Consider the following 16387-nt stretch of genomic DNA (forward strand, 5'->3'; position numbering starts at 1 on the left):
AATTTCGAACTTCAACTCATGTTAGTTAATGAATTGTGAATGAGAAATTTTCTAATAATAATACAGCATCGAATTTGCAAAAATGCGTACATCGTTCGAAATGTACCATGAGCGATGATGCTGTATGAACAACCTCACATTAATAGAAGGCGAACGATTCAAAAACACTTAAGTTCGCTTACCCAATCAAAGAAACTCGTCTACACCAGAGCCCCGGAGCCGTACCAATTATTCATTTGCATGGCACATTAACGTTATGAGCCCTTTTCATTCGTAGCTTGTACCGTATGCACTGTTAACCTTCCTTGCTGACACACGATTTCTTCCACCTTGGCAGGATTCTCCGGAGAGCTGTGCAACTTTGAATACAACGAATGTGAGTCCAATCCATGCATCAATGGCGGCCAATGCATCGACAATATCGGTGGATTCTCGTGCAAATGTACCCGAGGCTACACGGGCAAACGATGTCATATTAAGGTAAGCTTGACACCGATCGCTGTCGACTGTAGTGTTCTGCACAAATCTAACCGTCTATCGACACACCGGAACATAGCGAGTGCCGTGTTGAGCTGCACAGATTTAGCTGGAATGAAAATGAGCAGCAATCATTTACCGAGTGCACCGTTATGGGTTGCCATGTGTTGCACGTTTTCCGGTAGCGATAAAAGTGGAAAGCAACTGCTCCGTACTGTGAAACTTATTTTAAATTATACCAACCAACCGATGACGGCCAGAATTAATTGTGCAGAAGATTTTAATTGTTCCTCGCTCTGCCAAGGGCAACCTGAAATCGACAAATGTTGTCACCGGGCTCGATAGAAATGTCTTTCCAATGCTTTGTAAAACCTTCACGTTCGATTTACAACACTAATGATGTACTCATTATTTGCAGGTTGATTTTTGTGCCAACGATCCTTGCCCGGATGGCCATCGATGCATCGACCATGGCGATGATTTCACCTGCGAATGTCCTGGCGGACGGAACGGTCCGGATTGCAATCAAGTTCCACGAACGGTATGTATAAATGATGTTGAATTATTGCTAAGGTTCAGCGCTCGACATTTCCGTCAGCTTTTCAGGTAGGATGATTAGTAAGATTTTAATGTGTTTCTCAAATCCATTGAGGTAATAATATTTGACCAAATATTTCATCAGATGAGATATTAGATTTCTGGGGAATTGCATACATGACTCAAGAATGTGGAATTAAGTTCCAAATCTGCTAATTGGGCTGCAACATTTCCTAGAGGTCCACACGTACAGGTACAGGAGGAATATGTATACTCTCAGAAACTAAAAAAGGGAATTTTCAGGGTTTTTAAGAAAAATATGTTCATTTATTGAATGCCTAACGTGTTCATTTGAATGTTTATTCGTATCGGAGTAAGTTAAAAGAATATAAAAAAACAAAGAATTGACATTTTTACTGGACTTTCATTGGACTGTTGTGACAAAACAACTACAAAATTTGAGATCATTCTTATAGATGATACATAAATAAGTACTCGTAAGTGCGGATTTTGAAAATTTTAATTTTTTCCAAAATGGTATACGTTTGATTTTTTAAGCGATTTCCGAACAATTTTCACTATTTTCCCATTGAACAAAGAGAAGTTTATTTAAAAATTAAAACTTAACACAAATATTACTAAGTTGTGTAAAGAATATCTGGTTCGCGTTAGAAATACTTTTTTATTTTTTTCTCTGTACATTTGTTAGTCGTCAGTTGAGTGTCGGTAACAGTTGAAAATTTGAAATATCTTCAAAAATTTGTTGAAACGGTTTTTATTAAACTTTTAAATGTGTTGATTGTAAATCTTATTTAAAGAATGTATTAAAAATGTAATAATGTACGCTAGGATTTCTTTTCCTTAAACTCATATCAATTTCAACAATTGCTTTCATCGTCAACTACTGTAATGGAGTCGATTTTTTAATGCAACATGCGAAAAATAAAAACCCATAAAGTTCCTCCGCATGTGATGCAACAACTTTTCCCGACGGGCAAAGTATTCCATTTGTTGATGCAACATCTTGGGATATCCTATGGCAAAGATAGGTTTCCGGATACCGTCGCTGAATGGAGAAAACTTTCGAGCAAGTTTGGGGAATTTCCCAGAAATTTCTACTATAGCTTCACATTAGCCAAATAGTGGACCAGTAATGCTCGAATGTTCCGGTTTCATCTATGTTCGTCTCTTTCATCAAATTTCCTTCTACACTCTATTATCTTGTCATTTAGTTTGATTTATGTGGCGTGTTATCCGCTATTACGAGATCGGAACAGTGCACCGCTTGCAGTCGCTTGCATTTACATCGTACTGGTGGCGCCATTTTGCTGTTTTTTTCTTTTTGCACCAACTTTTGCGTCCGCTGTTCATGGTTCGGTGCCGATTGCATCACTACATTTCTTGGAACAACATTCTCCGGGTTGAGGGGAATGTTGATGGGTTCCGCAGTATGTCGGTAGAAGTAGTGGGTAGCATAATTATGATCCTATATCTTCATACGAAATCAACTGAAAACTAATTAAAATTCATGACTTCAACGCCGCACAGATTCGCGGGCAGCCGAGCTTTAAAGAGTGAACGGCTGGGCGCCTCCATTTAAACTTAAATGACTTTGTTGTTAATTTAATCCGCTGCATCAAGCGTATCCGTGCACGTGTAGCTGTGGAAACGTTTTTATTTCTTGTTTGTGAACGTTATATGGTATACAGATGCTCGAACAAACTGTGCTGCATCTGTGCTTAGAATCTCTTTTCATCAACCTTTCTGGTTGCAGGTGTAACCGCAAAGCTTCTATTGATTCAGTCGAAAACTGCCAGCGAAGTAAAACACTAGTTCACCGCTCGTTCGACTCATGGTCAGAATGGAATGGACGAGAATCAAAGGTTCAATCCGCAAACCGGCCAGGCGTACCCAAGCCGTCAACCGACCGTGCTACAAATCAAATCATTGAATGAGTGCGGATGACTTATCCGTGCGGCAGTCAACCGCTGTGGCCATTTTCATCGGGTCCGCTTTTTTGTGCCTTCCATCGCGCCTCATCTCGGTTATTCGTTTTCACCTTTTTTTTTGTTCGTGTCTTCACTATTGCCGCCCTGAACCCATCGATGGCATTTTCATTTCCCGAAGCTTCTACCAAACCCAACCCAAGGCTGTAGGGGCGTAGAAACGGAAAAAAGGATTAAAACATAAATCAGCTTACCCAGGGACCTGGAAATGGGAATCACTTATTTTCGTTATTTGACTGGCTTTTTCTTCCTGCTCCTGCACACGGCGTTGTTTTTCTGCCTGCTCTTGCTTGTTCTGGTTCTGACCACCACCTCCAGGCGCTCCGTTGCGTTTCCGTGTTTTTTGTGATAAAACCGTTTCGTGTTGTTGTAGTTGGTCGGTGGTCCTGTCCTGCCGGTTTGGTTCGATTGTTTGGACTTTCTCATCCGTCACCTTCACGTCCCGATTCGGTCGCGCAACGAAACTTACCAGCCATCCATTTTCAGCATCCATTTAGCCCAACCAGCCGGGCCACCGGTATTACCCGGCGACTCAACTTTTCGTCCTAAATGGGAGAAAATATTTCGCCTATCCGTGAGATATATTGTTCTCTTTGTGTCGTAAACCAGCATCACACAAAAAAGATTTTCCGAGGCCTGTTATTCTTCTGTGGAAGCTTGTTCCGTACCGTTTTTTTTTCGTTCACCAACACCCCGTACCGGGTATACTTCTCAGCCAGGGAACGGCTAAAACCTTTCTTCCGAACGACCAGAAGCTTTCCCATTTGTCGTGTGTTTCAATTCATCTCGTCTTCTAGAATACGCAACTTTTTTTCCTAGATCCTACGCTTTCTTACACCGCTTCGTTTGTGAAAGGTTGGACTTTGAGGTTGTGAATGTTTTTCTTGCTTTCGGGATCATTTTGATCGAAAGAGAAAAATAAAACCCTATGTTTCACCTCCTGTGTTTCGCTATTGCTTTTTGATAACCCCAGAGAAACAGGCGGAAAATCAACCTTTTCCTTGGTAAAACCCACTTCAAAAGTGTGCCCTTTTGCACACGGTAGGACTGGATCAAGCGACATGGCTAGAATTTCAATCGTTTCAATGAAAGGAATGTGTTTTGCTCATAAAACGATGAACGACAAATAATTTATGATGGTGTTAATTTTAAAGTTAATACAGCTACTGAATTGTGTGACAGTGCTCATCTTTCACCTTCGCGCACACTAGCAAGAAAGACCTTGGAAATTGAAGTCTTTGTAAACCGAGCTTTGTGGTGAATATCCATCACAATATGTTGATTAAATAATCTGTGAATACACGATTTGAGGCATATGAGGGCATTGAATGACATTTAGTAACACAAGCAAGGATTTTGTGCTGTAAGATTGAAGATGAAAAGCGTGCAAAGCAGTGATGTAAATATTTAATGAATTTTCCTACATGCTCGCTCAGTCGCATTTTTGCCTGTGTATGTGCGGTAATGGGAGTTGAAATTCTTAGCGCGTACTACATAAACATATATTTTTCGTATGGACTTCACAGACAGATGGAAAAATAGCTTTATTCACGCCGTATTTTATGTGCGAGACAAGCGCAGATTCGCCTGAGATTTTAAGGGGCGTAGATAAGTTATATCTTCGTTGTATCTATGCATCAGTGAATTTTCTCATAAAGTACTTTATAGTAATTCTAGAATAACTCGTGGAATTTATTTCATATTTCATAAGTTGAGCAATTCTCTTGAAAAATATATCACAAAAAATCGCTAACCATTTCAATGCAACACAAACATTTGATAGATCTGTAGAAACCAGTTCACTACGAGTGAGTCTATTGTACCTTCAACAAGAACCTTTTGAACATTCCAGTTCACCTTCTAATGCTCTTGATCTCAGGGCAGGTGAGATGTGTGCTCGTGTTCGGTCATACATGCGATTTTTATGCGGCATCATTTGCATGCCGAAACTGTGGAATCTTGTTTCATCTCCATCAAATCGGTTCGATGGCCATTCGAGTGTATGCTGCGATACATCTACAGAGGAAACTGGGAGACAAAATAAAAATGTAATATACCCTTGTCAAGGGATTTGGTTGCTACGTTCCACGTGCTTCGTGAGGATCGTTGCAATACAAATTCTTGCATACAGCACGGCAACCAACATAGCACTGTTTACCACTTTGCACGACCCTGTGATGCGATATTTTTCTTCGCTTCAGCACTCCCGGAGGAGATTTAATCTGTATTGATTTTGCGCTTGCGAAAGTGGTAGCGTGTCCCACGTTGTGTCCTCTTTCCGTATTCGCCTCTCGCTCGTGGCCGAAGCATGTTCGACATACCCGAAAGCCTCGTACTGCTCGTACGATAAACAACTCACAGTTTGCCGATGCTAACATACTTCGGCATCGAATAAATCAGATATAACTTTCATATTTGTATGCATCGCAAAAGCTTTAGTCTCGCCGTTCTTTCATCGTTCTCGGACGGTTTCGTTCCGTTTCGCCAGTGTTCCGTACCGCATAGCATTCCAGTGTCGATTGTCATGCCAAAAACCCTTCCCGAACTGTCACTTTGCTCACCAACGTCATCATCGTCATCCACTTCGACATCGTCATCAGTATCATCTGCTTTTTTTGTGCTAGGCGACGCCTGTCAGGTACTATGACTTGATGTCGTATTTTCTTCGATTCGATAAACTTGTCGATGCTATGTGCTGTTGTGGCCTTCCGGATGGTGAAATTCCGTTTCTTTTTTCTCCCACCGGTTGTCGCTTTCACCGTGCGACGTAGGAAACTGGAACTAACACATAGAGAAAAAAGAACAGGAATTACGAGATGTTCAATACGTTGTTTTTTTTTCGTTGCTTCCTTAACTTATTTGTAAGCTACTCCTTTCCTATCGGGTTATTTTTTTTCCTGCCACACAGCAGAAGCACACAGCAAAGTCGGAGGGAAAATGAATAACATAAACAGAAAACAAATGGAAAGAAATTTTTCTCCATCTGGGCAATCGCTTTTTCTTTTTCTCACCATCGCTCCATATAACGACGCAGGAATGAAAACATCTTGGAAGGAATTTAGATTGCGTCTGACAGGGGTTGATCGTTTTTCTCTCTTTCGCGAATGTTTCCATTTCCGTCCGCTTGCCGGGCAGTGTGTGGCGGTGGCCTTTCCACTGTATGGATGAGTAAGTTTCGAAAGGATCAATGTGTTGTACTTTATTGAAGCAAATTATAAGATTATGGTACTAATTTGATTTTCCTTCCAATGGGCCGGGATGTTAATCAAAACAAATGGTGCGTTGTAAGCATTAGCACATAAAATAACCTAACACTGCATGTGCTCGATCGTTTATGCAAAAGACCGTCACTAATTGTTACAGTAGTTTGCCACGGTTTGGTTTCCACCGCGAGCAATATCTTGTTTGCGTTGCATATTTTGCTAAACCAAAGCCGTATAAAATGAGTTGGAAATAACGCTATCATGAAAGTTCCATTCAATTTGTTTGATTGGCTTCTTTGAACTGTGCATTACAATTCAGCACATACGTTTTTCATCTTCATGATACGTGATACAAATCAACATTTGATGAATCCATCTTCATCAACGAATGATTTATTGCACCGATCGCATTTCGTGCAGCGAATGTAATCTTCATGGAAATGGTATTGCCAGGTTAACTAACCTGCGGAATTATAATACTTTGTACTTCTGCTCCACTGCCAGTTACATCGATTACGTGCTACATTTCATTTTGCAAATTCCCACAATTCAAACGGGCAGAGAAAACATATATTAACATGGCTTTTACATTCTACGATCCCGATCAAAGTGAAACCCGATCATTCAAAGCGCAAATACATAAAAAAAGAATGAATAAACCAAAAAAGTGCAACCGATTGTGAAAACATGAACCGAGTGCTGTTTGCCATAGTATATCACCGTTAAAGCTCTTCTGAATTGAAATCAGCTTTTTCAGTTGGTTTGACACATTGTTTGCCATCGGTGTCGAACCAATTAATATCTCGCTCTTTCTTTCTTTTAAGCCTTTCTCACCAGGCATCCGGACTACATGTATCCGCCAGTTCCGGTGCGGCACTGTTCAAGTTTGATGGTTTTTCAATCGGTTTCAGTTTTTTCATCCCACTGATGCGGCTGGCAACACAGTGGGAGCTTAAAGTTCCCCCTTTACATGCTGAGCACACACAAATCAAACGCGTGGAGGTTTTGTTCTTATTGTTAGAACATGGATTTAAAAAGGATTCTTGTTTTTTTATTTATTTTGCTCCACGACAACAGATGTGTGTACTTTTTTGCTTTGCTGTAGCAACGAAGTGTGTCAACATTTCATTATGTCGGGTTTTGTGGGTTTTAAGTCAATGGAATCAGGCATAAAAAATCGTGATGGGCTTTACAAGAGATCATGACAGAGGTAAAAATAACTTTAAATTAAAAGAGCAAACAAATGTAACAAATTACAACTTCTCTCTATTCAAATATACGTAATTAACATAGATAGATTTTGGTGTAAAAAAATATTTAAAAAATTAATTCTAAAACTACTGTTAATTTTTTATCCATTCAAAATATATTAAATATATTTCTATAACATCGCATTGCAAAAATAATAACATTTTTACGCATTAATATATAAATTATATAACTTTTATATTTACTAAAAATATAGCACGATCGGATATCCTAATGCATATATTTATCGAAAATATGAAAATGTAGTTACCAAGACGAAATAATTATCTACGCATAACGCAATTCAGTTCACTTCTTCGTCGCCTAACGACGCATTACCACGTGGGTGCTGAATACTATCTTATTACACTTATTTTTAGCACGTAAATGGATAGCTTTTGCTAAGAGGTACTGTTCGGATTCAATTCTAGTATCAGTCGTATCGTGTGAAAATAGACGACATTACCACTAAACCACCAGGCCATTTCTTTGCTACCCCTGACATTTCATTCCTGAATTAGCTTGATAATACTAAATTTAATTTTAAAGTTGTTGAATGGTGAATCGATTTACTAGATAATTTATATCACTTTGCACATCCAAACTATTCACCGTGGACTTAAATTTTAGCAAATATTTGGAGATTACACTGTCATTTTCTCTGGGTCAAGTCTTTTGGTGGTAAAGTCGGTTTAGTACATGGAATGATCTAATTGATGCATATACATATTTGTTCTATAATTAAATACTTGTTTCATTCACCAGGACGTGTTTACGAAATCCCTATGTTCTCGACATATTCCATGTTATAAATTAACGATAGTATCTCAATGCTGGGTTATCAGTTTGAAAGCAGTACATTGGACAATCCTGAGTATACTATAAGACATGTGACACAAACAGATTAAAAACACACCCGAGTTAATGATGGTCATTCTCTACGCACCAAGTGGTGCGTTAAATGCAGAGAAACGATCACCGTACCATACGGTAGGGATGTAACAGAAACCGGAATCAACCAAGCAAAACCCTTGAGAACGATATCTATCGATTCCATCTTTTCCTACTATCCAATGAGTTCAACATATATCCACTTTAAGTGGACCCGAGAATTTTCCCCCAGGCTTTTGCCGACAATCAACAGAACGGTGGGAGGATACAGGATACACTTTTTGAAGGGTCATAGAAAATGCAAACCAGATGATCGAAACCCTTTGTCAGGCCATTAAATATGGGACCAGATTGGAAGCCACTGTCATTCCGCTGAACCGTATGCATAGAGATACAAAACTCACACGGCCACACTCACGTATTTGACTTCGAACCTTTTACATACTCGTTTTTACTCGTTCCATCTACAACAGCTGTGCAACGTGAACCCTTGTGCCAATGGTGGCACCTGCTGGACAACGGAAGAATCGTTCTACTGTGCCTGTCGTCCAGGATTTACCGGCAAAATGTGTGAAGGTAAGAGCCAACGCTCCACGGTGAATGCAAATTATCCCTTTTTAAAAAAAACGATGCCAATCGATCGAGAATTGAACAATTGAATGAGAAGTGCTTACATTTTAATGAAGTTTGCTAGATTGTCTTAAGTAGACAAGTGGCAGTTTTTCGACAGCATTTGCATTTTTATAATCTTTTAACAAGCGAAAAAACAAATACAACAACTTAAACACGCACCCGTAGCCAGTTACTTCAATGCTCCATAGTGTATTGATTTTCACAATATATTCTGCCCATTTCCCACACCGGATCGAAGGTGAATTCTCATAGGGAAGCGTACAAATTGGAGTGCTATCCTGGTGGATTACGCCCCGAAAGCAAGTTAACCATTTTTCAAGAAACTTTCACCGAGCGAAATTAAACAGTTGCCACTTCGTATGCCGGAGCGCTCTGCGAGTGACCCGTTCAGTTCTCGAGTCGATTTTTTCCAAATCCTTCCCGAAGGCTGTAGCAATTCTTCGGGATCGTAGCATCCGCACATCCTTGCCTCGTACGGGCAGAAAACTTTCCTAATCTCACGGGTGTTATGATATCATTACGTTCGCTTTAACCTCCGCACAGAAAACTTCGTCATCGATACAATGGTAAGCTCGAGCGAGATGCTGTCCGATACGCTGGCCAATCAGAACGGACTGCGTGCCATTAGCGGCAGCACGATGTACGGGGACGACGGTGTTGTAGCACATACCGGCAAGCACAACAGTGCCATCGAGCTACACAATGCGTACATTGCGGCCGGGACGCTGGCTACCGCCATTTTGATAGTGGCCATCGTGGTAAGTATCGAGCACGGGTTGGTCTGTCTCACGGGTTTTATTTTGTTCCGTTAGGAAGTGTGGTTTTATTTTGTCTGTTTTCCTTTGCTTCGTTGTCATTCTCCGTTCCCATTCCTGCGCGAGGCAAATGTTGGCAGTTCGTAACGCCTCGAGACACGTTCCATCAATCGCATTTTTGCCATTTGCTACCAGACACACGGTGGTGGGAAACAGCAATTTATTACTCATTGGAACGCGCACCGCAAACATGAACTCCGCGAGCACCATCGCTCATTAGTTATCGAGCTATCGATTGCTGATAAAAGTCAATAACTTTGCTACAAAGCAGCCGCCCACAACAAGCGTCGTGCAACAAGCAGAGAGAAAAAACTTGTTTTCCCAACCCGGCCTAAATTCCATTTCGGTCTCTCTCGGGGGAAATGAAAATTATGATGGTTTGTAACAAAGTGCGTTGATATTGAGTTGAGTATGTGCTGTAGGTGAGGTTTGACGTTCCTTGTTTCGCAAGGTTTAAATTTCGATCCATCATAAATGATGTTTCTGATGAAGGTACTCAATGTGACCGCAATGTTAACGAGTTACAAACACGTAGAAAGATGGCTTTTTGAAAAGGAAGTGGAGTTTATTTTTAGCGAAAGACGTTTGCTATATATTTTTACTACAACATTCAAGGCAAAACGCACATTAAATTGTATTACTAATTGAATTGTTTTTTCTTGTAAAACTTGTATTTGAAGTTGTAAAACTGTAAAATCATTGTATCAGTTGTTTGCAAAATAAATAAACGCATTGCATATTTTTCTAGATTTAATTAAAAAAAGCTAATTAAAATTAGCACTCAAATTTGAAACCATAAATATTTATTCTATTGCCACCACTTTCCGTACCAACTTTTTAAAACCAAGTAGTATGTACTTGCGTTACATCTTAACAATCCACAAATAGAATAAAACGTACATTCATTCCATTCGCTTATGGTTCTCGCTCTTATCAGCGAACAAATATAATCAGGTTCACACCTTTTCCCTTCATTCCTCACCAGGTAACCGCATGTCACTGCAAGGTGCACCAGAGCTACCGACATTTCGCCTCGAAGCACCGTCAGCTCATTCCCGTGTTTGGACGCCGTGCGAAGCCTGCCAGCAACAATCGCCACTGGCTCAGCGGTAAAGGCCATCAGCAGCAACCGCACCACCACCAGAGCCACACAAACCCGAACTACAATTACGCACACCAGCTGCCCAACTCATACGCCGGTCTCCAGCCGGAGCGGATAATCAACAAACCATTGCCGATGAATTTGGAGAACGATATGTACTACACGGTGGACTTTGGTGACTCGCAGAACGCTCCGTTGATACAGTAATGATGAGGAGCGAAACGGGTGGAAAAATGTCGTCCTCCCTCTCAACGGCTGGAGGGATGTTGAGGGTGTTGGGTGAGTTCACCTGCTAGGTGTATGCGTGTCAGATAGAGGGGTTTGTAATATGGTGCGAGAGTTGGTGCAACCGCTGCTGATGCTGCAGATGGGAAAACGATGGTTGGCTGAGCAACACTAACGAATGCGAAAGGCATTCACTTTGATCCTGCTCATACAATCTCATTCGCACCCGACACCATAATGGCCAATTGAAGTTGTGTAAGTATGAATAGCGAGTTGACGGGGAAGTAATTGATACCTTATTTGTTCCGTTTCTTGTTCTGCATTTTTCAAGTACAATATGATATGACAATGTTTCCGTTAGTAGCGTGAGCGTGACAAAATAAGATTGTGAGTCGCTCGTACGTTTGTTGGAACAAAAGAAAAAAAACAACATTAAAAATTAATTAAATCACTGATGAAACTCCCTCCAAAGATCCCCGCCCGCATGTTAGGAAGCCTTTTTCAACGAGACATGTAAACGTATGTGAACTAGTGTTACGATAGCTACCCGAACGTAAAAATATGTGAGTGCAAAATTACATTGTTTGAACGGCACTTGTATGTTACCATCCCACTGTATTGCTGGTGTTTGTTACGTGATGATCGCTGCTAATTTTCTCCCTTATACCATTGCAAGACGGCAAAAACTTCTGCAAAAATGTGTTGAAAGCTCATGATTATGTTCGATTATGCGTTTACTCAGTAAGACCTTCCAAAAGGCGAAACAGAACGATGCAATTTTAATGTACTATCGCGTTGCATCGCGTAAATGATCACTACAAAAGGGTCGGAAATTAAAGATCCGTATCGCAAAACCTATTGCTTAAATAAGAATAAAAATTGCAAACAGAGCTAAAAGGACGGCTACTGTGCATTTGGTGAGATAAATTTCGATAACCATCCGCACATAAATTGATGCTGAATAAGTCGAGGGAATTTCTCCGAACGTCGGGGTCGACGCAAAAGTCACTTTGTCGAATACATGATCTTGACGGAACGGGGGTAAAGTAAAACAACTACATTTCACCAGCACTTGTCTACCGTTTCCTTTGAGAATAGTCGATTTGCCATCGAACCAATAACTTTCGTGTGTCTCCAAAGGCCATCCAGTGCTGCTATCCGTTCGGTCCGGTTAGCATTTTATGTTGAGGACAGAGGACCATCTCGGACTTTGGTGAAGTATCCTTTCAAGCGAAGAAGCCTCCTTTTCACGCACCTTCTTTAGCGATGGGTATTTCGGCAGAAAACCTTTTTGCAGAGGATTTTCCTCTTTTCTATCGATGCGCACTGAACACAGCAGATGGGTAAGAAGGATAACATTCTTGCGTTTGCAAAAATAAAGGTCACAAGTGAGTGAAGCACGAAACGGAACTATTCTTCGAAAGCAAAGTGACACAAAAAAAGGGAAAAAATCATTGCATTTAAGAGCGCGTAATACAAGCTGAAGGGAAGGTTTGCAGAACGATCGTTCCGGGAACGTTTCTTTCCGTAATCTTTCTTTGTAATGGACAAAAACAGGATACAAATGCATCTAGGTATCAGGTAAAGTGCAAAAACAAATTACCGGACAGGCAATGGTTTTTTTTTTGCAAATGCAAAGAAGATGTGAGTTTTAAAAAGATTTTAGAACGATAGGTATTGTAACATTTGTTCGTTCGTCAGCAATGTTTGTGTTTAATCGTTACCTAAATGTTACTTTACACGTTCGTCGTCGATGTGTCCGTACCGCCGCAATGTGCGGTCCTGTGGTGTGGTGGACAAAATGTGCCAATATATTTTGAATCTCATTGAACGAAGTAGCAACATTTGATGCATATATTAGAGTAAGAAAGTTAATTTAGCGCAAGAGCGATATGTGAGAATGCACGCTGATGGAGATACTTTATCCAGCATGTAATAATTTCGAAAAAGAGAAAGCATAGACAAAAGGGCTAACAAAAACTAAGCAAAATTCATTGATATCTTAATACCACAGCAAAACAAAACAAAAAAAAAAACATAAATACGACTTTTTCTCAAGCTACCAAAATCTTAGCTAAAATACCAGTTACTTGACAATGAGTGAAAAAAACACGAACTAATAACATACATCAAGAGAATGATAAAATTACTTACAAATTTCAAACTTTATTACAAAACAAACCATACAACTGAACTCTTCCAAGCGAGCAAGCTGAAAAAAAACACTGAACCCCAACCTAGAAATAGAGGGCAACCCACTGCAACAATGGAACGGTACGCTGAGGCTGGTTCAGAAACATATTTATATAGAGATGCAACTAGTAGCGCAGTAGACCGGGTTGCGTTTGCGTTTTTACGTTTGTGTGCATTTATTCGAACTTTAATTCATTTGGATGGTTAATCAACTACAAACACAATGTCGCAGCCGATTTGTTGTAGAACAAAAAAAAAACAAACACATGGTGGTCATATTGTTTAGCGAAAGAACATAAAGAAACGATGATTCTATTCATACCTGCCTTTATAGATATTGTTTCCTTTGCATTGTAGAAAAACAAACAAACAAAAAAACCCAAACAATGATTGGTAGAAGACCACATGTGTAATGAATCAGTTACAGGTGCTTTTGGTAAATGCTACTCGTATTGCAACAAACATATACCCTACTTGCCAGTCCTCTCCGGTGCTTTCTCCCAGCTAGTGAAATAGAACACTAAACAATTTACAACCTTTTCGAATCTTCAATCATGTCACAACATAGCTTCCTTTATAGAGCTTTTAACGTAGGCGAACAAAACATAAAAGAAAACGGAACGACGTTGTTCTTCGCAGAACAAAAGAAGCGTATCCTACATCGAGATGCTAGTGTTTGGGAACAGTATTTTAAGTATCCATTGCGTTCCATGACTAACATGCATAGAAGATTTAATCAAATGTACATCTTATCGTAGATAATAGACAGACAACACGCGCACACATAGGACACACGCATAGCAAAGCCAACGGAACAAAATTGCCAAACTAATGTACTAATACGAAAGGAAACGCGTACCACCATGTGTGCAATAATTTATGGACAACAAAATGAAACTCTCCTTCCTACCAATGCTGCTCCACGTATGTTTGCGCGGTTTGACCCTGGGTTGAAGCGTTGGATCTTAAAGCTTAACGCGAATCGGCTCAGCAGCAACATGCTCACATACACCCACACATACATACATATCATCCGACTATATTGAATGTAGCCAAGGTGTATGCTTCGAATGTAAGTGTGTTGCGGTTTATGCACTATTGACACATTTTAAGTAACCACGTGTATGCAAACACAAAATGGCTTCATTGGTTTTCGACGCTTCTTACAAGGGAAGCAAACACTGCAACAACCATGTCAACCTGTTGTATGTATGTATGTGTGCGTATGTGTGTGTGTGTGTATTAAAAAATACATACAATCCCTCCATGAATGATAAATTGCAGTCGTCCGCTGGAGCAAGTTTTTGATTTTATTAAGCTTTATGTCCATTCTACTGCATGAGTGTATTTGAGCGAAGCTGATGTTTTGAAATCGATACAATGCTGCTGGATGTGTTCGTTGTACATCGAGCCTTAGTTCGATCTGCTGTCAATTGAAACAACACACGCGAGGGGTAAAGTGTAAGTGTACGTATTAGCTGGAAGTATTTGTTTATAGTTAAGGAAATGGAAATTGGTTCCATTATTTGATTTCGTTCCAAAATGATAATAAGCGTGATAGTTATATTCTACTACATATATTATATTCCATTAAGTCAGTACTAATGATGTTGTTAAGATGGCATCAAAAACAGCAGGTGTTTTATTTGTTAAATTTCTACCTTTTCCTTAAATAAAATGGAAAATATTACTCTTTCGAACTGAAGTGTTTACGTGGTAGCAGTACTGTTAATTTGTTAGCTTTCCTATTGTAAATTAATTGCTTAAAAGGACGCTTGTGCTCCATTCCAGCTTCCAGTCACTATTCTGTAGAACACTTGATAAAACTGTCAGAGCGATAAGAGCAAAACGATAAGAAAAGCGCAACAGATTTAAAATCAAAGATGAAGCAGAAGCCGTACGGAGTGGGTGATGGTTTTTAAGCTAGCTAATAAAATATTCAATGGTTCGGTACTTGAGACACGCACAGGGTGTCGCGCCGAGCAAGAAGCAATGGACACAGGACACAGCAATTGAGGTAGCAAAATCAAGCTCAACAATATGCTTCTAGTTCGTTGCACATCAAAACTCGTCCTTTTTGCCAAATCTGCAACCTGTGACCATAATGCTGTTTGTAATAATGTTTTACGTTCCGTTTTCGTGCAAAACACTGCATCCAATAACTGTTTAAGGTGAGGTTAGAGATCGCAAAGCATGCAAAAAAAAAATATGAGCGCAAAGGTGCGCCAGACGATAGCATAATGTAGAGGTACATGACAAGTATTTTATTCGTACATAAAACCAACCAACCGACAGGCGATGGGTGGTGGACGATGCTCCAGCAACCTTTACCTTCTAATTGCATGAGTAATACACAAGACAGTGACAAAATAAACAAGAAAATTGTTATAAAATTTATCCGCCAGTGTACGTGTGCAACGTTGTAGTAGTAATTGTAATACAAATTTTGCATCAACATGGGGTGAGTACACAAGTTTATATTTTTGACTCACTTTTCAATCCAAACTTTGAGCTTGAGCTTCGCTCATCGCTGAAAGAAAATATTTTTGAAAGCATTGAATTTTTGTAGCTATACATACCCATTTCATCACGACGATAAGATGAAAATAACCATGAAGCTTGAGTAGAAACACAAGCAAATACATCCTGATTTATTGTTTCTCCTGTTATGATGATATTTTTCCTATAACTTTTTTCCTATAACTACTTTTCAAATAGGTTTACTAAACAATTTCATTTCAAAAGCATTAAATTTGAATTCTTCATTGCATTTTTTGTATTTTTTTAATAATTTTACAATTGTGATGCTGATAATGATTCAATGGGATAATTACTTTTTCAACACTTTTCAAAAACTTACTTACAGAACCACCCTGATACTTATGTTTTGAATAATGCAAGCATTATATCAAATTTTTCAACAAAAATAGAACAAAGAGAAGCTTAGAACACGTGTCAATCTTTTAGTAGTTTGATAAAGATACGTTAATGTGTAAGATTAAGATAATAGAATTGGCATTAAGAAATAATCCTATGTAATGCAAGAATCCTGCATTA

At 39.5% G+C, this 16387-nt stretch overlaps 1 protein-coding gene across 6 annotated transcripts in view; it reads left to right on the plus strand.

Moving 5' to 3' along the window:
- Positions 1 to 15727, plus strand: part of LOC125764618 (pneumococcal serine-rich repeat protein-like) — a 46240-nt gene extending 30513 nt beyond the window's left edge. For all 6 annotated transcript variants that reach the window (XM_049429030.1, XM_049429029.1, XM_049429031.1 and 3 more), the window contains exons 10-14: positions 338 to 480; positions 896 to 1018; positions 8836 to 8938; positions 9539 to 9753; positions 10796 to 15727. In XM_049429030.1, the coding sequence (XP_049284987.1) occupies positions 338 to 480; positions 896 to 1018; positions 8836 to 8938; positions 9539 to 9753; positions 10796 to 11119 (908 nt within the window). In that variant the 3' untranslated portion in view covers positions 11120 to 15727. The remainder of the gene's footprint in view (positions 1 to 337; positions 481 to 895; positions 1019 to 8835; positions 8939 to 9538; positions 9754 to 10795) is intronic.
- The last annotated feature ends 660 nt before the right edge of the window (positions 15728 to 16387 follow it).

The sequence above is a fragment of the Anopheles funestus genome, chromosome 2RL, assembly GCF_943734845.2.
Source record: "Anopheles funestus chromosome 2RL, idAnoFuneDA-416_04, whole genome shotgun sequence".
Lineage (NCBI taxonomy): Eukaryota > Metazoa > Arthropoda > Insecta > Diptera > Culicidae > Anopheles > Anopheles funestus.